Source organism: Pan paniscus, chromosome 2 (genome assembly GCF_029289425.2).
Source record: "Pan paniscus chromosome 2, NHGRI_mPanPan1-v2.0_pri, whole genome shotgun sequence".
NCBI classification, from domain to species: Eukaryota; Metazoa; Chordata; class Mammalia; order Primates; family Hominidae; genus Pan; species Pan paniscus.
Genome location: NC_085926.1, coordinates 120458454 through 120481630, shown reverse-complemented (window position 1 = coordinate 120481630; position 23177 = coordinate 120458454). Strand labels below are relative to the sequence as shown.

General features: G+C 42.0%; 3 protein-coding genes across 13 annotated transcripts in view; 2 read left to right on the top strand and 1 right to left on the bottom strand.

Moving 5' to 3' along the window:
• PARP9 (poly(ADP-ribose) polymerase family member 9) overlaps nucleotides 1–8989 on the top strand; it is a 37100-nt gene extending 28111 nt beyond the window's left edge. For 4 of the 6 annotated variants that reach the window (XM_003825198.7, XM_003825196.8, XM_003825195.6 and 1 more), the window contains exons 10-11: nucleotides 586–760; nucleotides 8170–8989. In XM_003825198.7, coding sequence (XP_003825246.2) covers nucleotides 586–760; nucleotides 8170–8549 — 555 coding nt within the window. In that variant the 3' untranslated portion in view covers nucleotides 8550–8989. Of the gene's footprint in view, nucleotides 1–585; nucleotides 2313–8169 lie in introns of all 6 variants that reach the window. The other 2 variants (XR_008624854.3, XR_008624853.2) reach the window with 1 other exon arrangement.
• The window catches only part of DTX3L (deltex E3 ubiquitin ligase 3L), a 60086-nt gene extending 38170 nt beyond the window's left edge, over nucleotides 1–21916 (bottom strand). The window contains exons 1-5 of one of the 2 annotated variants that reach the window (XM_055110348.2): nucleotides 21780–21916; nucleotides 10281–10368; nucleotides 9122–9215; nucleotides 5708–5803; nucleotides 72–234 (exon numbers count right to left, since the gene is read on the bottom strand). The gene's annotated coding sequence lies outside the window, so the exon portion shown is untranslated. The remainder of the gene's footprint in view (nucleotides 1–71; nucleotides 235–5707; nucleotides 5804–9121; nucleotides 9216–10280; nucleotides 10369–21779) is intronic. The other variant, XM_055110347.2, reaches the window with a different exon arrangement.
• Nucleotides 21917–21991: 75 nt separating this feature from the next.
• Nucleotides 21992–23177, top strand: part of KPNA1 (karyopherin subunit alpha 1) — an 88706-nt gene continuing 87520 nt past the window's right edge. Inside the window, exon 1 of one of the 5 annotated variants that reach the window (XM_003825192.6) lies at nucleotides 21992–22151. The gene's annotated coding sequence lies outside the window, so the exon portion shown is untranslated. Of the gene's footprint in view, nucleotides 22152–22260; nucleotides 22413–23177 lie in introns of those variants that run through there. The other 4 variants (XM_008950492.5, XM_055110350.2, XM_055110351.2 and 1 more) reach the window with 4 other exon arrangements.

Genomic DNA, 23177 nt, shown 5'->3' with positions numbered 1-23177 from the left:
CTAACAAAGGGGAGGATTTGGCTCATTTTGTTGTTAATTAACTTGTTTCTGTAGCCAAAGGAAAAGCTCACCTGCTGATGATTCTAAGCTGGCTGCTCATGGACTTGGAATCCTAGGTCAGTAAGACTGAAAAGAGAGCAGGGCAGGGCAGGCACGAGGGATATAGTTGGAATCGGGAGGTAGGAATGACATCAGGACACACAGAAGCAAGGATTCCAGATCCAGGAAGCCCGTCTTTGAGCAAAATAAAAGAAGTGGAATAGCATTTATCACCCTGTGTTATAATTGTTTACCTATTTTTCTATCTCACTAAACTATGAGCTTAAGAGGGCAGAGACTATGTCTAGGTCAGTGAATTTTTGTTAAAGGAATTTATTAGAGAAGGGGCAGGGAATTTTGAAGAACGAATCAAAATAGGAGAGGATTAGAGGGAGGAGAGACTCTTTTGCAACTTTCTATGAAAAGCGAATTGCATGCAAAGTAGTATTATGCACATAAGCTCCTTTATTTTTGAAGCAGTATAACAGGCAATTTAAAGAGCGGTTCTCTAGCCTCTTTTTCAGTCTTTCTTTTCTATGGTTCTAGGTGGAGAAGATAGACAATGAGGTCCTTATGGCTGCCTTTCAAAGAAAGAAGAAAATGATGGAAGAAAAACTGCACAGGCAACCTGTGAGCCATAGGCTGTTTCAGCAAGTCCCATACCAGTTCTGCAATGTGGTATGCAGAGTTGGCTTTCAAAGAATGTACTCAGCACCTTGCGGTAGGTGTCAATGCCTCATCATTGGGGCTACTCTGTGGAATTTGGTGAGCTGACATCAGTAGATTCTTCCACTGATAGCGTTTGTTGTTGTGGGGAAGGGATCATTTGTGACTGTGATTTAGAGGTCACAAATGATGACCCAGGTCACAAAGTATTTTGGAAAGAGTGGTATTTTTTACTTTTCCTTCGTATCTTTTGTTGCTGATGCATTTTACATTGATGAAAAGTGTGAGCAGTAAGAACTACGGTTCACTGTTTTTCTCCTTTATGTGTTTCTGTGTCCTATCCGCAGAGAACACGTTGAGGCTTTTTTTTTTTTTTTTTTTTTGCCTTACTTATCTCAACAAAATTATTACCAACAGCACTGAACCATCCTCATCCCTTAATTAAAAGGGCATTTTCCTAAATTTAAGAAAGTTGGTCTTTTCTCTTTCATCCCTTTGTTTCCTATAGCCAGCTAGTGAATGAATTAGGTATCATTTGGCAGGTGAAGTGCATAACATCTTAAGATCCTCTTCATCCATAGGAGTTCTATGTGTAACTCCCATGTCTCTTTTCAGATGTACAAAAACATTGCATATATAATTCCTATATTGCCCCCTCTACTCCTCAGTCACTAATGAAGATTTCTGGCTTTAGTTCTCTCCAAAAGAGGAAAAGAAATTTAGTAAAAATTATGGAGAGGTACTTAGCGGGGTGGCTTGATTTTGCTTGGTCTATTAAATATGTGGCTCTTGATCTTTATCTTTCAACATATGTAGCATGATCCTTGCTGAGGAGTCAATTCCAATAGACTTGGTTTCTAGGATGCAAAGGCTCTAGAAATCATCTTTTCTTTGTTCTGGAGAGAACATAGGCAAAACTTGGGGTAAATGTTGAACATAGACAATTACTGGGGATAAAAATAGAGAAATGAATCCCCACCAAGAAGCCTTTTGGGGCAATCAGGAAAGTGATGATCAGTATAGTCCCTTCATTAGCAAAGTCTTAAAAAATCTATAATTTCCATTTGCTCCTAAAACTGGCTTCTCTGCAATCCCCACCCACTACTTCTACTTAAATTACTTTCATTAAGATCATCGCTGTGCTCTTATTTTCCAAATCTAGTGAGTATTCTCTTTTCAGTCCTGTGACAGACTCTGCTACTTGCCTACCCAACATCTATACACATCTTTCTTACTAAAACATCTAAGACACCCACTATCCTCCCAAGGAATATGGTCCCAAGGTCTTAGCCAGACTCATCATCAGCTCAAGTTCAGGCAGTTCGCTCTTTATTTATTTATTTATTTTTCTGAGACGGAGTCTTGCTCTGTCACTCAGGCTGGAGTGCAGTGGCACCATCTTGGCTCACTGCAACCTCCGCCTCCGAGATTCAAACAGTTCTCCTGCCTCAGCCTCCCAGGTAGCTGGGATTACAGGCATGTGCCACCACGTGCAGTTAATTTTTGTATTTTTTTTAGTAGAGACGAGGTTTCATCATGTTGGCCAGGCTGATCTCCAGCTACTCGTGATCCGTCCACCTCAGCCTCCCAAAGTGTTGGGCTTACAGGTATGAGCCACCATGCCCAGCAGGCAGTTCTCTCTTAAAGCTTAAAGGCAAGATACTGCCCCCAACATACTCATTATATAGTGATATAAAAAGGAGCGGGAAAACTGCAATGAAAACTCTCATGTTGAAAGGGGAGAAGCAAAACACACAACAGCCACTGGCTCACACCACTTATCTACATGCTGCCGAACAGGTATAGAGAGGACTCCCTATTCCATGTTGTAAAACTTTTATTTTGCACTCTGGGAAAATCTTCCTTATATATTGTGGCCCTTGGCTATTTCCAGGTTCATTGCCTATCAGGGAGCCATGGATTTTCTCACAGGCTAGAATGTGCTCAGGCTGTTGCAACCAGGCTTGTGGTTTCTTCAGCAATACAGTTCCTTTAAAAATTCAGTGGGCACGAGGCCTAATTTCTTCTGGTTAAGTTTATGTCTTTATAACCTAACCACAGATCTTGTCTCCATATAGTCTTTCAACTCAAGATTTTGATCTCTTACCTGCTGTCTGTGTGCTCTGCCCTTCTCCCTATCCCTTAGCTTAACAGCCACTGCCTTGAGGCAATTCAGACATGACTCATAATGTGACCTGCACCAATTGACTCATCTCTGTAGGCTAGTGAGAACTCTTAACAGAAGGTGCCAGACAAGCCCAGGAGATACCAATCTTGCTACCACTGAAGCTGTTGTTATTTGGAGTACAAAAGCTCTTAGCTTTTTCAGCCGTGCAATATTCCAAATTATAGGACTCTCAGTCGATTTAGATGGCCACCCACAGGCAAAGGAGACAGAACTTCTGTTAACAAACCTTTATTTTCTTTTTTCTGTTTATGTTTGCATTCCAGCCAGTTCTGAATAAATCTCTTGCTTGTAGGACTTGGTTGAGTGCAGCAAGAAGGCATCTACACATGCAGTTTCTTATTGGGTTGATTCATTTGTTCCACAGGTATTTATTAAGCACATTCTATGAATCAGGCCCTGTGCTAGGGGTACTAGAAATAGAGCGTAAATAAAAAACCATAGAGTTCTTGCCCTTACAATTTATAATCTCACGAGTTCACCTGTTGCCCATTCTTTATCTTCTCTCTTTTTTCCTCTACAATGTCCCCCTTGGTGATGGTACCTGTTCCCATGGCCTCAACTCCTACCTCAATGATGATGACTTAGGAATTTCTAACTCTTAACTCCCTACCTCTCTCCTGACCTGCAGGTTCATATGTCTCACTCTCTTTTTGACATCTTTACCCAGATGTCCCATAGGTACCTCAAATTGATCCCTTTTCTTGGTCATGATTTTCCCTAAGAAATATGCCCTTTGTTTGCTGATTCTCCCTAACCTGGTTAATATCATCACCATCTACCTACCAGGTTTCCTAAGCCTGAAACATTATCATCCTCCATTCCTCCTTTTCCCTCACCCTTATACCCAGGCATTCACCCAGTCCTAGTGATTCATTCTCATGAAGATCTCAGCCCAGTTTCACCTCTCTATTCCTACTGCCTTAGTTAATCTTCCTTCAGACCTAGACTATTACTTGGTCCTCTCCTTGCCACAAAACACACCCCTACCTAATCTATCCTTTACCACCAGAATTATCACGCTAAAAATTACATTCTTGCTTAATATCTGTATTCCCAGTTGCCTACAGGATAAAAGCCCAAACTCCTTAGCAGAGAATATAAGACCCTAGCTCCCACATTATTTCAGCAGTCATCACCCACTATGTTCCTCAAGACTGCAGCCATTAACTTTTTAGAGTTCCCTAAACATGCTGTTTACTTTCATGCCTCTATCCCGTTGTCTGTGGAATGACTTCCCTCCTTGCCCTTTTCAGTGCTACAAACCCCTATTCTTTAAGACATAGTACAAATGGCATCTCCTGGTTGGCATCTTTCCTGCAGGCCTACAGGCCTAGTAAGTATCTTCCTCCTCTGTGCTCCTGCATACCTCCATTCCTTTGTTATGACATCTATAACTTTAATAAGTACTAAAATCTGTAGTCCTACAAAACTCAGGCATAGAACTCATTTCCTTTATGGCTCTATAATGGAACTTTACCCAACTCTCATGTTCCCCATGACCACAGATGTGGAAAATTTGAATCTTGACAGTTCAAGGTGAACTCAGTCATTTTCAGAGTTTTCATAGTCCCTTCAAGATTGAAACTCAGTTCCTGCAATGTTTGCCCCTTTTCTCCTCTTTTGTCTATGCTGGGAGAGGCATTGTGGGGAGGGTTGTCTGGCTTATGGCTCCCATTGTCCTCTGCTTGATAAACCACCTGAGCGGTCATTAGCAGTCTCCTGTGCCTTTCACACTCAGGTAGTGTCTGCACAGGCCACTCTATGTCTTTTCCATGCTGAAGAAATTCCTTTCCAGGCCATGTCTGTGTTCCTCCTGCCACACAGGAAATTTTTGAGCATGTTCATCCTCCAAGCTGAATGCAGGGTCTTGGGTAGTGGTCCTCACCTGCTCCAGAGACTTCTCCAGCCATTGCCACTCTCCACTCAGGTGATGAAGCTGGATGAGGGACTGCACCCACCAGAGTCAGGCCAGGGTCCTGTCTGCTCTGTGAGTCCCTCCAATTGTTCTTATTCCAAGATTTCCATTGTTCTGCCCCCTCTTGACTCCCAGGGCTCTCAAGGGAGTGGGGGTAGTGAAGAGAGCCCTTTCCCAAGCTCCCCCAAGAGCTCTAGTCACATCACTTCTGATACTTCTCTTCCCACCAGCTGGAAGAAAGAACTTTCATTTGTCTTGAAATGAGAAAAATGTTCTTAGAATATTTTGTATTACTCTCTGCTCTGTCATTTATGGTAAACAAAATAAAATAATAAAAAAAAACAACCCATGCTCTGAATCTTTCTGGTTTTTAGCTTTTGGTTCAAAAAGCCCTTTTCCTCTCAGAAAAGCTAACTCTGAAAGCCAGAATTTCAAGACCATACTCTCTTCTGTGAATTAAAAATAATTACATATATATATGTACTTATAAACACAAACATATAGATACATACAATTATATACATACAGTTATACGGGGTTTCACCATGTTGGCCAGGCTGGTCTCGAACTCCTGACCTTGTGATCCACCCGCCTCGGCCTCCCGAAGTGCTGGGATTACAGATGTGAAACACTGCACCCAGCAGGCAGTTCTCAAAAAACTATACATATATTTATATATAGACTTTGTTCTCATCTTTATCCTTTTTGCCCTTAATAAGAAGTAGCAAGGACTCAATAGGTGGAAGAACAAAGAGCAAGAAGAAACTCCTGGGAAAGAAAATCTTTGATTTTTATCTCAAAATATTATCTTGCCACATAAATTGTACTATATTTTATCTGTTTACATGATGAGACTTCCCTTTGTGAAATGTTGAGAATAGGGATCATATCTTACTCACTTTTAAATTTCCAGAGCTGCACTGTTCAATATTGTAGCCGCTAGCTACATGCGGCTATTGAGCACTTGAAGTGTGGCCGGTCTAAATTGAAAGATGCTGTAAGTATAAAATACACACCGGATTTCAAAGACCTACTACAAAAGAATGTAAAATATCTAATACTTTTCAAAATATAGATTACATGTTAAAATAACATCTTGAATGGCTTAAATAAAAATGTTAATTTCACCTTTTTTAAAAAAATGTTTTAAAATGTGGCTACTAGAGTAGCTGGGAATCCAGGTGAGTGGCACAATACCTGACTAATTTTTTTATTTTTGGTAGAGATTGGGTCTCACTGTGTTGCCCAGGCTAGTCTCAAACTCCTGACCTCCACCAATCCTCCTGCCTTGGCCTCCCAAAGTGCTGGGATTACAGACATGAGCCACTCAGCCTGGAAGTTTTAAACAACATGTGTGACTCGTAGTACGTTTCTGTTGTTTAGTGCTGCTCTTGAGCCTAAAAGTGTTTGGTTACATCCCACATAAAGAAAGAGAGGGAAGAAATGAAAAAAGGAAAGGAAGGAAGGATAATATGGCATCAAAGAAGGTATAATTTTTTTCCCTCTAAGTGAGGTCAGAAAGGGCATTGAACAGGGATTACTTCGAGATCCAGAATTTGGCCCTCAGCCTCCTGAGTGTTTTTAATACCCCAAAGAAGATAATACAGATCACAGGCAATGTGTCAGAATGGAGAGTACTTATTTCTAGTGGTGGGAATAGGGCATATCTTCCTTAGTATCACAGTCCCCAGAGTGCCTGATGGGTGGAAAGTTGCCCGGTGAGCATGGACCTAGATAACATGCACGTGGAGATTCTTCATGAGGTATTGTGCCAACCCATGGAGAGTACACAATACCCTCCTGGTGACTAGAATGCCTCTGTCCTTCCAAATCCAGGAGTGCTTTTCCTAAACAATGAAGTATGCACACTGTCATTTTATATACTCCACATTCCCCTTGACATATTTTTCTTTTTCTTTCCTTTTTTTTTTTTTTTGAGACAGAGCCTTGCTTTGTCACCCAGGTTGGAGTGCAGTGGCACGATCACAGCTCACTGCAACCTCAACCTCCTGAGTTCAATCAGTCCTCCCACCTCAGCCTCCTGAGTAGGTATGATTACAGGTGTGCACCACCATGCCTGGTTAATTTTTGTATTCTTTGTGGGGATAGGGTTTTGCCATGTTGCCCATACTGGGCTTAAGCGATCCACCCACTTTGGCCTCCCAAAGTGCTGGGATTACAGGTGTGTACCACCGGGCCCAGATGACATATTTTTCTTGTAATGCTGTTCATGAGGTTAGGAGGCACTCTGTCTTCTCTTATTGCTATTTTCAAACCATCTTCTTGAGAGTTCTGGAAATATCCCTATTTGTAGCATGTAGAAGTCAGACAATGTTCTTTTTTTTTTTTTTTTTTTGGGACGGAGTCTCGCTGTGTCGCCCAGGCTGGAGTGCAGTGGCGCAACCTCGGCTCACTGCAAGCTCCGCCTCCCGGGTTCATGCCATTCTCCTGCCTCAGCCCCCGGAGTAGCTGGGACTACAGGCGCCCCCAACTGCGCCCGGCTAATTTTTTTGTATTTTTTTTAGTAGAGACGGGGTTTCACCGTGTTAGCCAGGATGGTGTCCACCTCCTGACCTCGTGATCAGCCCGCCTCGGCCTCCCAAAGTGCTGGGATTACAGGCGTGAGCCACCGCGCCCGGCCGAAGTCAGACAATGTTCTAAGGGAAACAGAACCTTCCTTTTGTTATGCTCTGTCAGCTACTTAGTTGATAATACTGACTTGAATCTAAGTTCTTTGAATCTCAGATCTTTGTCTTTTACGTGGAGTTACTACCCAAATCACAGATAATTTAATCTAATCAATGTGCAATACTTTGAAAACCATTAACTTCTCTATGAACACTAATGGTTCTTTTTTTTTTTTTTTTTTTAAGAGTTTCGCTCTTACTGCCCAGGTTGGAGTGCAGTGGTGCGATCTTGGCTCACTACAACCTCCGACTCCTGGGTTCAAGTGATTCTCCTGCCTCAGCCTCCTGAGTAGCTGGGATTGCAGGTGCCTGCCACCACACCTGGCTAAATTTTTGTATTTTTAGTAGAGACGGGGTATCATCATGTTGGCCAGGCTTCTGACCTCAGGTGTTCCACCCGCCTCAGCCTCCCAAAGTGCAGGGATTACAGGTGTGAGCCACTGTGCCCAGCCCTAATGGTATATTTGAATGTAAGTTATTATGATGTTGATGGTGTCAGTGATAATTTGTTTCAAGGAACAATTTTGAGTGTCTTTGCTATCGACACAGGAACTCAGAATCAGGAGGAAGTGATTATTTGGAAGACTAAAGAAAGAATAGATATTAGTACCCAAATCGGCAATATCATTTACCAGATTATAATAATCTTTTTATTTTATTTTTTCCTTTATCAGATCCAAAATACGGAGCTGGCATATACTTCACCAAGAACCTCAAAAACCTGGCAGAGAAGGCCAAGAAAATCTCTGCTGCAGATAAGCTGATCTATGTGTTTGAGGCTGAAGTACTCACAGGCTTCTTCTGCCAGGGACATCCATTAAATATTGTTCCCCCACCACTGAGTCCTGGAGCTATAGATGGTCATGACAGTGTGGTTGACAATGTCTCCAGCCCTGAAACCTTTGTTATTTTTAGTGGCACGCAGGCTGTACCTCAGTATTTGTGGACATGCACCCAGGAATATGTACAGTCACAAGATTACTCATCAGGACCAATGAGACCCTTTGCACAGCATCCTTGGAGGGGATTCACAAGTGGCAGCCCCGTTGATTAATCTCTACATCATTTTAACAGCTGGTATGGCCTTACCTTGGGTGAACTAACCAAATAATGACCATCGATGGCTCAAAGAGTGGCTTGAATATATCCCATGGGTTATCTGTATGGACTGACTGGGTTATTGAAAGGACTAGCCACATACTAGCATCTTAGTGCCTTTATCTGTCTTTATGTCTTGGGGTTGGGGTAGGTAGATACCAAATGAAACACTTTCAGGACCTTCCTTCCTCTTGCAGTTGTTCTTTAATCTCCTTTACTAGAGGAGATAAATATTTTGCATATAATGAAGAAATTTTTCTAGTATATAACCCAGGCCTTTTATTTTCTAAAATGATGATAGTATAAAAATATTAGGATAACAGAATGATTTTAGATTTTCCAGAGAATATTATAAAGTGCTTTAGGTATGAAAATAAATCATCTTTGTCTGATTAACTGGCTCTGAAAAATTATGTGTAAAATGAAACAATTTGAAGTGGAAGGACATAAAAAAGCTGATATTCTATTTGGATTCAGCTACATCAAGCAATGCCACTCAAACACCATGAGGACATATTATCAACTCACCAAATATATATTGACCACCAGATATATTTCAGTCACTTTGTGGGTCCCAGGATATGATGCCGGACAAGACAAATGTCTTCATAAACCTTTTAGCCTGAATAATCAAAAAGGCATGGACAACTTAACAAGTGTGATTAGATATAACAAAAAGAGAACTACAGAGTTTATGGAAAAATTGAAGACAGAGAGGGATAGATTAATCAGGGGCTTGGAGCAAGGCCTCCTAAAGCAAGTGAAATTCAAGCTGAGAACATAAGGGATGTAGCAAATCAGGAGCAGTCAGAAGAGTTGTTTAGGTAGAAAGAATAGCCTTTATAAAGGCTGAATGTGCTGTAACTATGCCCAAAGTTGACTACACAGTTCTACTTGCAATGTAGAGGCCAGCTAATTTCACCATGCATCTCTTGCCTACTTTTAAATCCATATTTCTCTGTACTTCCAAACTTTCCTGACCTCACATCCTCAACCTCTTGCACAGAACACTTCCTCCTCTTCCTTGCCTTACCTTACTAGCATTCTCCCTCTTGAAAGAAGTATGCTTGTTGTCTCAGATGGCACTGCCCTTGGATCTGAGTAAGAGGGGATCTGCCTTGTACCCCTGGATTGAGAGGCCCCCTGCCTTAGGCTCCTTACTTAAGAGGGTCTCATTCTAGCCTTCCTCCAGTTGTGCCCATGCTCACAAGGTGAAGAGTCCACAGGGCCAAAAGATTGGATTCATCTGGACCCCACACTCTTCATTCCTAAATCACCCACTAGGAATGCAGAGCCCCAAAATTTCCTGCCCTAACAGCTCTGAGTCTACTTCCAGGGCTTGATCGGGTCTCTTTCTTGCATCCCTCCTCCTGAGGGTAGACTGTGCCAAAGTCTGCATCAAGAATAGCCAATAGATGACCATCTGTAGGTATGAGGCTTGGACATGGGTGCTGAAGCATCCACACATGCTTGAGGCCTGTGGTGCAGAGCTGAGCTGAGAGTGAGAGGACAGATTTGAAAGATCTAGCTGGCAAGGCGTAGTGGCTCACTCCTATAATCCCAACACTTTGGGAGGCCAAAGTGAGAGGATCACTTGAGGCCAGGAGTTTGAGACCAGCCTAGGCAACATAGTGAGACCTCCATCTACACACACACACACACACACACACACACACACACAAATTACCTGAAGGATTGCTCAAGTCCAAGCATTTGAGGCTGCAGTGAGTCATGATAGAGCAACTGCACTCCAGCCTAGGTGACAGAGCAAGACCCTGTTAAGAAAGAAAGAGTGAAGAAAGATCTAGTTTGTGCTTAGTAGGAATTTTAAAAGAGAATGGAGGAGAGTCAGTGTTCACAAGGATAAATAAGAAATACATTCCAAGAAACAGCCAGATCTTAAAAGCAGCTAGAGAGAACAGCCAAATCATCTACAAAGGAAAGACAATTAGACTGACAGCCCATTTCTTTGTTTGGCAGAATAATGTCCTCCCCACACCCTGCAAAGATGTTTACACCTTAATCCCCTAAATTTATGAATATGTTACCTTACATGGCAAAAGGGACTCTGCAGAAGTAGTTAAGGTTACCCTTCAGATGGGAAGAGTAGCCAGGATTATCCAGGTGGGCCCAATCTAATCACTAAAGTATTTAAAAGTAGAGAATGCTTACTAGCTGGGTCAAAGAGATGGCAGCATGGGAAGAATTTGATCCTGAGATGTAGGAGGCTATGTGCAAGGATCAGAAAGGAGCTTCTAAGAGTAAAGGGTAGCTCCCAGTTGACAACCAGTGAGGAAACATACCTCAGTCCTTTAACTGCATGGAACTGAATTCTTCCAACATCTGCATGAGCAAGGAAACAAACTCAAGAGCCCTCAGAAAGGAATAAAGCCAGCTGACCAACACCTTGATTTTAGCCCAGTGAGATCCATTCCTGACTTTTGACCTACAGAACTTTGAAACAATAAATTTGTGCTCTTTTAATCCAGTAAAGTCATGATAATTTGTGACAGCCATAAAAAAATGAACACACTTTTCAATAGCAACAATGAAAGTCTGAAGACGTTAGTATATTTCCAAAGGGCTGACAGAAGTTAACTGTTAGCCTAGAATTCTACAATTAGCTGAACTTATATTCAGTACCACCTACTTGGGAGGCTGAGGCAGGAGGAACACTTGAGCCCAGGAGGTGGAGCCTGCAGTGAGCCAAAATCACACCACTGCACTTCAGCCTGGGCGACAAATTGAGGCCCTGTCTCCAAAAGATAAAATAAAATAAAATAAAATCAGACAAAATAGATGTTAAGTTGAAAAGGATTATTAGCAAAACCTGGCAGAATTATAGGCAAAGGGGACAAATCCACTATCATAATGATTTAACAGCTCTCTCAGTAACTTGTAGATGACCCAGTTAAAAAAAAAAATTAGTGAGAATATAGAATTGAGTTACACAATTTTTATTTGATTTATATGTATAGAATTCCCCACTCAACAATGAGAGAATACATAGTCCTCTTAAATAGACACTGAACAGTTATGTATATTGATCATATTCCAAATTTAACAATTTTCTTTTTATTTATTTACATTTTGCCAAAGACTCTAGATAAGAAATCACTAAATTCAACAGATTTAAAGATATTCTCAGTTGGTCTATGTTCTCTAGCCATCATCCGTTATGCAATTAACATATAATTAAATTTTTAAAATAGCTTAAAATAAATCTGTTTGGAAATTAGATATAATCTTCAAAATAATATCCCATGGGTCATGAAAACATAACAAAATAGAAAATATTTAGAACTGAATGATAATGAAAATATTACTACCACAGCTTGTGACATAAAGCTAAAATAGTGCTTAAATTCTTTCTAAGCTTAAGGGTTATATTAAGAAAAATAAAGGAATAAATCAATGAGCTAGGCAGACATCTAACTTAAGGTAAGAAAATAAAATCTGAACAAACTTGAAGAAAGAAAATATAAACAGAAAATAATGAAATAGAAACAATATCCAATGCGAGAACAATAAAATGAATAGCTGTTTTTTGGTAAAGATTAAAGAAACAGACAAACCTTTGGTAAGACTGATCAAGAAAATATAAGAAAAGGTACAAATAGAAATTGTTAATAATAGAAGAATGTAACCAAGACACACTAGAGATCTAAAAGTAGTAACTAGAAACAGTTTTGTGCTAATTCAAAATTTGGACAAAATGTAGACTTTCTTAGAAAAATATAATTTACCAAAATTGATTGAAGAACTAGAAATCCTGAATTTTCTAATATCTGTTAAATAAATTGAATTGGTAGTTAAAAATTTACCTACCAAGCAAACAGGTAAATACAACAGGCTAAGATGATTTTGACTTTATTAGTGAATTCTACAACATATTCAAAGAACAGAGTATTCCAATCTTAAATAAAATCTTCTAGAGAACAGAAATAGAGGGAACACTCCCCGACAAATTTTTTAGGGCAAGTATAACCTTGATACCAAAAAATAGAAAACAGTATAAGATAAAAAATTATAGATGAATTAAATTATGTAAGTAGACATACAAATTCTAAAGAAAATATTAACAATTATAATTTGGCTCTGTGTAAATAAGTAAATCATAGTCAACTTGGGTTTACCTCAGAAATGCAAGGATAATTTAACTTTCAAAAATCAATTAGTGTAACTCACCATATAAATATATTAAAGGTTGTGCTCATCTCAATATTTAGAGAAAAATCACCTGATAGACAATTCATTAAAGGATAGCTACCAAAAACAAGTATTTCATGATTAAACATTAGAATGATTCCCTATGAAATAATGAATGAGACAATAAATGCTTCCTATTACTTCCTATTACTACTCATCAACAATCAATTCGAGGTCCTGTCCAACATAATAAGAAAGAAAAGACGGCCGGGCGCGGTGGCTCACACCTGTAATCCCAGCACTTTGGGAGGCCGAGGCCGGCGGATCACGAGGTCAGGAGATCGAGACCATCCTGGCTAACACGGTGAAACCTCTTCTCTACTAAAAATACAAAAAAATTAGCCTGGTGTTGTGGCGGGCGGCTGCAGTCTGAGGCAGGAGAATGGTGTGAACCCGGGAGGCGGAGCTTGCAGTGAGCCGGGATCGCGCCACTGCACTGAAGCCTGGACACCTCCGTCTCAAAAAAAAAAAAAAAGAAAGAAAAGAAAAGGAAAGAGTGAGAAAGGAAGGAAGGAGGGAGGGAGGGAAGGAAGGAAGGAAGAAAGGAAGAAAGGGAGAAAGGAAGGACAAGTAAAAATGGAGAAATAAAAATGTCATTGATCATAGAGAAGATGATTGTTTATAGAAAATTCAAGCCAGGCATGGTGGCTCATGCCTTTGGGAGCCAGCACAATCCCAGCACTTTGGGAGGCCGAGGTGGGCGGATCACTGGAAGCCAGGAGTTCGAGACCAGCCTTGGCCAACTTGGTGAAACCCTATCTCTACTGAAAATACAAAAATTAGCTGGGCATGGTGGGGTGTGCCTGTTAAATCCCAGCTACTTGGGAGGCTGAGACACGAGATTCACTTGACCCCAGGAGGTGGAGGTTGCAGTGAGCCGAGATCACACCACTGCATTCCAGCCTGGGCGACAGAGACTCTTTCTGGAAAAAAAAAAAAAGAAAGAAAATTCAAGAAAATCTAGATACAAATTATTAGAATTAATAAGAGCATGCATCAAGGTTCTAAATATAAGTTATACGTAAATCAATTGCATTCCTATACATGTGAAATAGTAAGTGTAATAACTTACACTTTAAGTTTGGCCTAAAGCTGCCTCATACATAGCAAACTGCAACCTAATTTAATAGTATATTCTTGGTTCTTGGTTAGTTTTTTTTTTTTTTTTTTTTTTTTTTTTTTTTTTTTGAGACAGAGTTTCACTCTTGTTGCCCAGGCTGGAGTGCAATGGTGTGATCTCGGCTCACTGCAACCTCCACCTCCCAGGTTCAAGCAGTTCTCCTGCCTCAGCCTCCCAAGTAGCTGGGATTACAGGGATGCACCACCACACCCGGCTAATTTTGTATTTTTAGTACAGATGGGGTTTCACCATGTTGGTCAGGCTGGTCTTAAACTCCTGGCCTCAGGTGATCTGCCCACCTCGGCCTCCCAAAGTGCTGGGATTACAGGCATGAGCTACTGCACCTGGCTAAGCATCTATTCTTTTAACAAGTAGCTGAGTCTCAGACAATCACAGGCTGCCAACTCATTAGAACATTCATGTAAGGCAAATGCCCCATCATATCATGCCCAGAAAAGGTAAATGCTGAGCTATAACCAATCAGGTTGTTTCTGTATGTCACTCTTTTTCTTTCTATAAATACTGCCTGCCCACATTGCTGGGTAGAGCTCTTGGAACCTCTCCTGGTTCTGAGTGCTGCCTGATTCATGAATCATTCTTTGGTCAAGCAAACTCTGTTAAATTTGTGTATATATAAGAACATACATATGTGTATATATATTATATATATCATATATATCACATATACATATCTGATATATAGATACTATATATCATGTGTATATATATCATATAGATGTGTATATATATACACATCTATATGATGTATATATCTATATTTATGTATATATTCAAGATACATGTGTTGCTCAAGTTTACATATAATGTATCAATTATATAAATATGTATAAATATTCTGCAATATTTATTAAATACCTTTTCACACTGCAGGTTGCATGGTATCAATATTTTTAGGGTACATTAAAAAATTTCCAGCAAATATTTGCAATTAGAAGCTAAGTACCACTTAAAAGTTAGAATTTATATGACAAAGAATACAACTGAATCCTTATTCACTTTTTCTTTGTCTTTTTTTTTTTTTTTTTTTTGAGACGGAGTCTCGCTCTGTCACCAGGCTGGAGTGCAGTGGTACGATCTCAGCTCACTGCAACCTCTGACTCGTGGGTTCAAGCAATTCTCCTGCCTCAGCCTCCTGAGTAGCTGGGACTACAGCCATGCGCTACCACACCCAGCTAATTTCTGTATTTTTAGTAGAGACAAGGTTTCACCATGTTGGCCAAGATGGTCTTGATCTCTTGACCTTGTGATCCGCTTACCTCGGCCTTCCAAAGTGCTGGGATTACAGACTTGAGCCACCAAGCCCGGCCCACTTTTTCATACTAAAGTTGAAACTGCTATTTGGTGTTTGTATTTAAAAAGTTGTTTTTTGTTGTTTTTTATTTTTTTATTTTTGTAAAAGATGGGGTCTCACCATGTTGTTGCCCAGGCTGATCTTGAACTCCTGGCCTCAAGTGATTCTCCTGCCTCAGCCTCCCATAGTGCTGGGATTACAGGTGTGAGTCACCAAGCCTGGCCTGGTACTTGTGTTTTTGCTTACTGGTTTTTTTTTTTTTTTTTTTTTGAGATGGAGTCTTGCTCTGTTGCCCAGGCTGGAGTGTAGTGGCATGATCTTGGCTCACTGCAACCTCCGCCTCCCAGGTTCAAGGGATTCTCATGCCTCAGCTTCCTGAGTAGCTGGGATTACAGGCACCCACTACCATGCCCAGCTAAATTTTTAATTTTTAGTAGAGATGGGGTTTCACCATGCTGGCCAGGCTGGTCTCAAACTCCTGGCCTCAAGAGATCCATCTGCCTTGGCCTCCCAAAGTGCTGGGATTACAGACGTGAGCCACCGTGCCCGGTTTGCTCACTGGTTCTGTTTATTTTCTGAGTATCATATGACTCTATGCATACATTTCTCAATATGGAGCTGTGTGTGTGTGTGTGTGTGTGTGTGTGTGTGTATGAATGACTGAGGTAAAATTGCAGATCACTTGGAATTCAGTGCACGAATCTCAATAAATGGTTTTGGACAACTGGTTAAGGAAATGGAAGAGAATAGGTTTGGATCTTGTCCTAGGTGATGTTTCCCTAGAAGCAGAACCTGAGATGGGAATTCATGTTTAATTATTTTTAGGGGGAGTACTCTCAGGAATATGGGAATAATGGAGACAGCGCAGAGCAGGGGAAAAAGTTAGCAAGAAGATATTAATAGTCTCAGCTGAAGACTAGCTTTAGTCTAATTCTAAGGGGAAATTCTAGAGCACAAATTCTCTCTTTTTTTTTTTTTTTTGAGATGGAGTCTCACTCTGTTGCCCAGGCTGGAGTGCAGTGGCATGATTTCGGCTCACTGCAACCTCTGCCTCCTGGGTTCAAGTGATTCTCCTGCCTCAGCCTCCTGAGTAGATAGGACTACAGGTGTGCTCCACCGCACGTGGCTAATTTTTGTATTTTTAGTAGAGACAGGGTTTTACCATGTTAGCCAGGCTGGTCTTGAACTCCTGACCTCAATGATCTGCCCGCCTCGGCCTCCCAAAGTGCTGGCGTGAGCCACCTCGCATGGTGGGCCTACAAATTATATAATTAGAAGTAGCCCTCTGCAGCAGGGGCTGGCCTTTTGAACCCTGCTACAGTTTTTGGCCTAGGTCTGCCCTCTCGGGGGAGTGGAACCCTTCTAGCAAGGTGGCTCCTGTTAGACCTAGGGCAATTCTTCAGAGAAGTGGGGCAGTAGAGTTACAAGCCCCACTCACAGTAGGTAGGGGAATGGGTCACTAGTCTGATGAAGGAGATGTGAGGAAGAGTTACCAGCTGTCCCCATTTGTTTGACTTCCCAGATTTTAGCACTAAAATTCCCATGTCGTGGGAAACCCTCCCAGGACACAAAAAATCCTGTTTTTCTGTGATGGGTATGGATGTTGGGATGAAAAGTGCAAAACTCCTATGACAGCCAAAAAAATAGGGGCTGAAAACAATACTGCTTTTAGTGTTTAATGGATATAGCATAGATTATTCACCTTATGTAGTCACTGTTACTATTTTCCTGCCCACTGATGTTGGCAACCATGATGTACAGTTCACAGTAGTTATAATCCATTGTTGCATCACTCTATGAAACTATGTAAAGTTACATTTCCTGATTCAGAAAGTGTTCCCTTTGCTGGGTGTGGTGGCTAATGCCTGTAATCCCAGGACTTTGGGAGTCCAAGGCAAACAAGTGGATCACTTGAGGCCAGGAGTTTGAGACCAGCCTGGCCAACATAGCAAAACCCCATCCCTACTAAAAATACAAAAAAATTAGCCAGGTGTGGTGGTGCACACCTGTAGTTCCAGCTACTCAGGCGGCTGAGTCAGGAGAATCACTTGAATCTGGGAGGTGGAGGCTGCAGTAAGCTGAGATCATGCCACTGCACTCCAGCCTGGGTGACAGAGCAAGACTCCATAAAAAAAAAAAAAAAAAGTGTCCCCTGTAGCTCTTAGGTAATTTGACTTGAAAACTGAAGTTTCAAATTGTCATCTTGATGTCTATTAAGATTTTCACAAAATCACAGAAACACAAAACAAAGGGTATCATGTCTTGGCCAAATACAAACTAGGCTTGGCTCATTTATCTGCTTTTGATGTAAATGATAATTTTGACGAATTCTATTCAGTCTCTTAACTTCTCACCAAATAAAATGAAAGGATCTCATCTGCTAAACAATGCTAAAAGAGAGCTGTGATTTGCTTACCTGAGATATGGAGGCTTTGATAATGAAAGTTTTTGGTCATTTCAATTTCCTTGAAATGTACAGAAGCACTTAATGAAATTTTTGACTTTATAGAAATGGAAGGAGATAGCTTCCTTAAACATGTGTCTATAAGGTGGCTATCACTGAAGCTGGCCACAGAAAAGATGTTAAAATGTTGGCTTGCCATAAAATATCTGAGTGTGGAACAAAACAGCATGGTCTGCTTCAGTTTGTAAATACACCGAAGATGAGAATGGAGAGAAGGTTTATAATAAAACAGAAATAAACCTGCTGGTTCTCTGAAACTGTCTGATAATCCTCGAAGAGGCCATAAGGAGACTACAAGGATAAACTCACTGACTTGAGTTGTTCAATGTTATGTGTAGGTTGCGATAAAAACTCCAACCAAGAAAAATAGGCCAACTTTCTGGAAATAAGATTGTTTCAGAACTTTTAAAAAAAGTCTCCAGAAAAAGGCAAATTAAACAGAACTTTCTGGATTTCTTTACTACAGCTGTAAACTTACTTGAAATCTAACTTCAATTTTATAAGCTCAATTTTTTTGTTGTTGTTTTGCTGAAGAGTTAGAAGTGCATAAACCATTTTCTCTGGGGAAATGAGGTTTAACTGAGGATGACATCCAATGTGCTTCAGAGTGTTTAAAAATGATAGTCATTTCACATATGGAAAGCCTACATGGTTAATTTATAGATGCAAAGGACATGACTGATAGACAAACAGCAGGTTTACCTGAATATACAAAGTGGATGGACCTTTCAGAGAGCTGGAAACGAATTCCTACAAGTTTAAAAATGTGCTGTGCTAGTAAACAAAATCCTAAGTATTTTGTGCTCCAACAATTTTGTTTACAGAATATTTAGCTTTATGTTATTACTTTGAAAACAGAAGCAGTGTAATGTAGGCAGAGGAGCAAAGCTGCAAGTCAAAATTAGTTTTATGTTTGACTGTATTCAGTTTTACTATCACACAAAAGAAAAGAAAAATGTCCTAAAGATCCCAAGTAGTTCAGAAAAGTACTAATGGAAAAGGAAACAGAAAGAATAAAAATATCTCAAGCTATCATGGGACAGAAAGAAATATGTCATTATTTTGTATTTAATATAGGTAATATCTATTTCATTAGTTCTATTGTATACATTCTTTAAAAAATTCTTACACTTATTTATCTCAAGAATATAGGATGATATAGCCTACAAAATTCAAATATGCAATAGAGCTAAATTGCTATACCAGAGGAAAGAAAGAAACCTTATGAAATTGTTGCATTTTTCTCATACATATTATTTGCTTAATTAGTCTCTCTATTTATTACCACTAGTTGCTTTTTTTTTTTTTTTTTGAGACATCTTGCTCTGCCACCCACACTGAAGTGCAGTGGTGTGCTCAAACTCCTGGTCTCAAGTGATCCTCCCACCTCAGTCTCCTGAATAGCTGGGACTACAGGTGCGACTCACCATGCCCGACTAATTTTTTTGTGTGTTGAGATGGGGGTCTTGCTATGTTGCCCAGGCTGGTCTGGAACTCCTGGGTTCAAGTGATCCTCCTGCCTCAGCCTCCCAAAGTGCTGGGATTACAGGCATGAGCCACTGTTCCCAGCCTGCGATTTTATTTAATTGCATTTATGCAACAGAAAAGAAATACAACAGAATGCATAATTCTAAGTAAATATCTATTTTTCATGTTTTTATGTTCAAGTAATTTATATGTTAGATTGGCAAAAATTTAAAAAGCCAGACATTTCTAACTGTTAGCAAGTGAAGAGTATCTTATATACCGTTTCTAGAGTACAAATTGGTACAATCACTTTATGAAATAATCCAGCAATGTCTAGTGTATTAGTTTTCTATTGTATAATAAATTACCATAAACATAGTATCTTAAGACACATTTATTATCTCACAGTTTCTGTAGACCAGGAGTCTAGGCACAGTTTATCTGTTTCCTTTGCTCAGGGTCTCACGAAACTGCTATCAAGGTTTAAGTCAGGCTGTCTTCTCATCTGGAGGCGACCACTCAGGTTGTTGGCAGAATTCATTTCCTTGTGGTTGTGTGACTGAGGGCCCTGGCTTCTTACTGGTTGTCAGCTGCAGGCTGCGCTCAAGTTCTAGAAGCCATCTGCAGTTCCCTGCCATTTAGTTTTCTCCATAGGCAGTTCGCAACATGACAGCTTGCTTCTTCAAGGCCAGCGAATCTCTAGCTCCAGTCTGGAAAGACAGTCTTATATAATGAAACGGAATCATGGGAGTGACATTCTATCACCTTTGCCATATTCTGTTGGCTAGAAGTAAGTCAAAGGTCCCACCTACACTCAAGGGGTGGAGATTATATAGGCAACACCAGGGACCAGAGATTATGGGGGCCATCTTAGATTTCTGCCTGATACATATAGTAAGGTTAAAGATGCAATGTCCTAGGATCTAGCAGTTTCCCTATACACAGTAGAGATGTACAAGAATGTTCACAGCAGCATTGTTTGTGATAGTAAAAAATACTGTTCTATACTTTCAAATTTCTCAAAATATAAAATGATATTGTCAGAGAGACAGTAGCTTATAAAACACCATGTACGGTATGATAACATTTTTGTAAAAGTAACATACATAGGAATTCAACTTCCAGCAATGGCCTACTGTTGTTTTCAATCAACCTTTCCACTACAGAGAACAACTGAACAAAATATAAAAACGTTAATGTACTGAAGAGCTACCAAGGAAGTGAGAATTTGTGAGTGCAAGGTCTGGAAGAAAAAGGAAGCCACCAGAGGTTAGCCTGATATTTGCCATCATTTTTCCAAAGCTAAGGTGATTGCTGACTCTGAAAGCAGTGGCTGAAACAGGGAGCAGAGCTTATAGCTGTCTCATGGGGCTTAGAAGGCCCACCAAAGAGAAGAGGCCCTAGTAAATACCCCAGACTTTTGGATGGGACCATCAAGGACTAGCTAGGAATAAGGGTGAACCGGAAATAAATTAGCTTTCCCAAAGACTGAAGACCGGCTCTGAATAATCAGTCTTAGTTCCTTATTGGAATAAGGTGATCTGTCTTCAGTCTAGCTGTGGTCAGGCAAACTTGCCCTTAAGTCTCTTCTGTTGAACACACCTTCCCTTTCCCCAGCCCCCTTGCTCAAACTCAACTCTGATCTTAGTAAACACAACATCAGCGGGAGAATGCTGATGCAGCAGAGAGAAGTCCAGGACAAATGAACATTGCATAACCTAGGATTCAGGTAGAGTGGTCCTCTCTCCTCTCCTCTTCCCTGGGACATTTATAAATGTATTAATCTACCTCATCTCTTTCACCTTGCTTCTTGGCATGTGTTTTAAATCTGTCTACTATTCCATGACCCCTGCTAGGCTGGCTTCAGTTTTTCTTCTTTTGAAGCCACTACTCCATTTGCTCCCCCAAAGAATTCCATGAAATTTAACATTAGCAATCATTTGCTCCAAGTTTTCGTTTGAGAGCACTTGAGAGTAAAACGAGTATGTGTTTCATGTAGTTTCATTATTATTATTATTATTATTGTTATTATTATTATTATTTTTTTTGAGGCAGGGTCTCACTCCGGTTGCCCAGGCTGGAGTGTAGTGGCGCGATCTCGGCTCACTGCAGTCTCACCGTCAACCCCGGGCTCAGGTGATTCTCCCACCTCAGCCTCCCGAGTAGCTGGGACTTCAGGCGCCCGTCACCACCCCCTGCTAATTTTTGTATTTTTAGTAGAGACGGGGTTTCGCCATGTTGCCCAGGCTAGTCTCAAACTCCTAGCCTCAAGTGATCCACCCACCTCGGCCTCCCAAAGTGCTGGGATTACAGGTGTGAGCCACCGCGCCCGGCCCTTAATTATTTTTGATACTACGCATACGTTATCAAGCAAAGGGGATGGGAGATAACTAAAAAAGGAATGTCCAGAAGCTTCCTGCATTCATGCTGCATGTGAGCCCTTTAGACACGAGGCGCTGACCTACTAATTTTGTAATACTCCCTCAGCCTTCAATCATTCCATCATTCATTCCATCAACGCGTATTAGGTACTTAGAAGCTATACAGAGGTGAGCATCGATCCGCCCTGGAAGAGCTTAGCAAAGACAGGTTTGTACATATAACTTTCTCCAACCTTTGCCATGGTCTGCAAACCTCCTTCTTAGCGAGACTCCCTCCCCGACCCCCGACTCTTCACAGGCTGGGCGCTAACCGTTAGGAATGTCCGGCGAGAGAGCGTTACAAGACTACGTCTCCCGGCAGCCTCTGCGGCAAGCGCCGGAGGGGCGCGCGTAGGCGCTCCGGCCGGCCCCCGCACGCAGGCGCACTGCGAACGCCGGCTGAGCTGAGTCTCGCTGCTCGGTGCGAGGCGGCGGAGAGCGAGGCCTGGTGAGCACCGCCGAGGCGCGGGCCAGCTCTTCGAGGTTGTGCGCGGGAGCGGCACGGCGGGCGGGCGAGCGAGGGGCTCACTTCAGCGGTGGCACCGGGATCGGTTGCCTTGAGCCTGGTGAGTGCTGGGGCCTTGCGGCCCCGGCCCCTCCCCCTCCCGCCCGCAGATCCGGGCAGTCCCGGAGGGACTCAGGAGAGGCCCTGGGGCGAGGGCGGGTGGCCGGCAGGGCCTAGAGCCGGGGTTCCTGGGCCGGATCCGTGCGTCACGGGCCCGGCTGTCCTAACGGCCACAAGGCCGGCGGAGGAGAGGGTGGGGGTGGGGAGCCGTGGTGTGATCGCCATCGGGAACGCCGGTCGAGGCGAGGCGAGGCGAGGCGAGGCGGGGCGGGGCGGCATGGCGCGGCGGCGGGGCTGTAAGCGGCGCCGGGGACTGCGGGGCGCCGAGGCAGCGGGCGGAGAGGAGGCGAGCGCGGAGCCTGCGCCGCGGCCGGGCGGCGGGCGGGAGGCGGGGGTGGGCCGCGCAGAGCGCTGTGACAGGCAGGAAGGAGCAGGGGTGGCGTGTAAAAATTCTAACCCTGGCAAAAAGGGACCGTCTTGGGAATTCACAAGTTACAGACCGGGTCGGAGCCGGCGGCCCGGAGGGAGGTGGGGGAAGCGAGGGGTGGAGACGGCCGGCTGCAGTTTACCGATGTCATAACAACATGGGCCTGGAGCGGCTGATCGGGGGTGTGGTAATTATAGCAATGACAGAACTTGGTCTGCACGCCGCGTGTGCGATGCGAGGGAAGCAGCGAGGTATCGGATTAAGCTCAAAACGGGAGGAGGAAACAAGGATGACTGGAGTCAAGGAAGTCGTCATGAAGTAATGTTTTAGGATTGGGTCGTGTTCCACTTTTAAATGAAAGCGTTCAAAATATTTGATTTTTAAGGTTTCAACTCAGAACAAACGATTGCCGAGTTTTTGTTTGTATTTTAAAGAGATGGGGTCTCGCTATATTGCCCAGGCTGTACTCCAACTCCTGAGCTCAAACTGTCCTCTTGCCTCAGCCTCCCGAGTAGCTGGGACTAGTCTTGGGCAACCACACCCAGCTCTGCAGAGTATTTTTTTTTTTCTGAAACGTACTGTCAAGTAATATTAACTTGA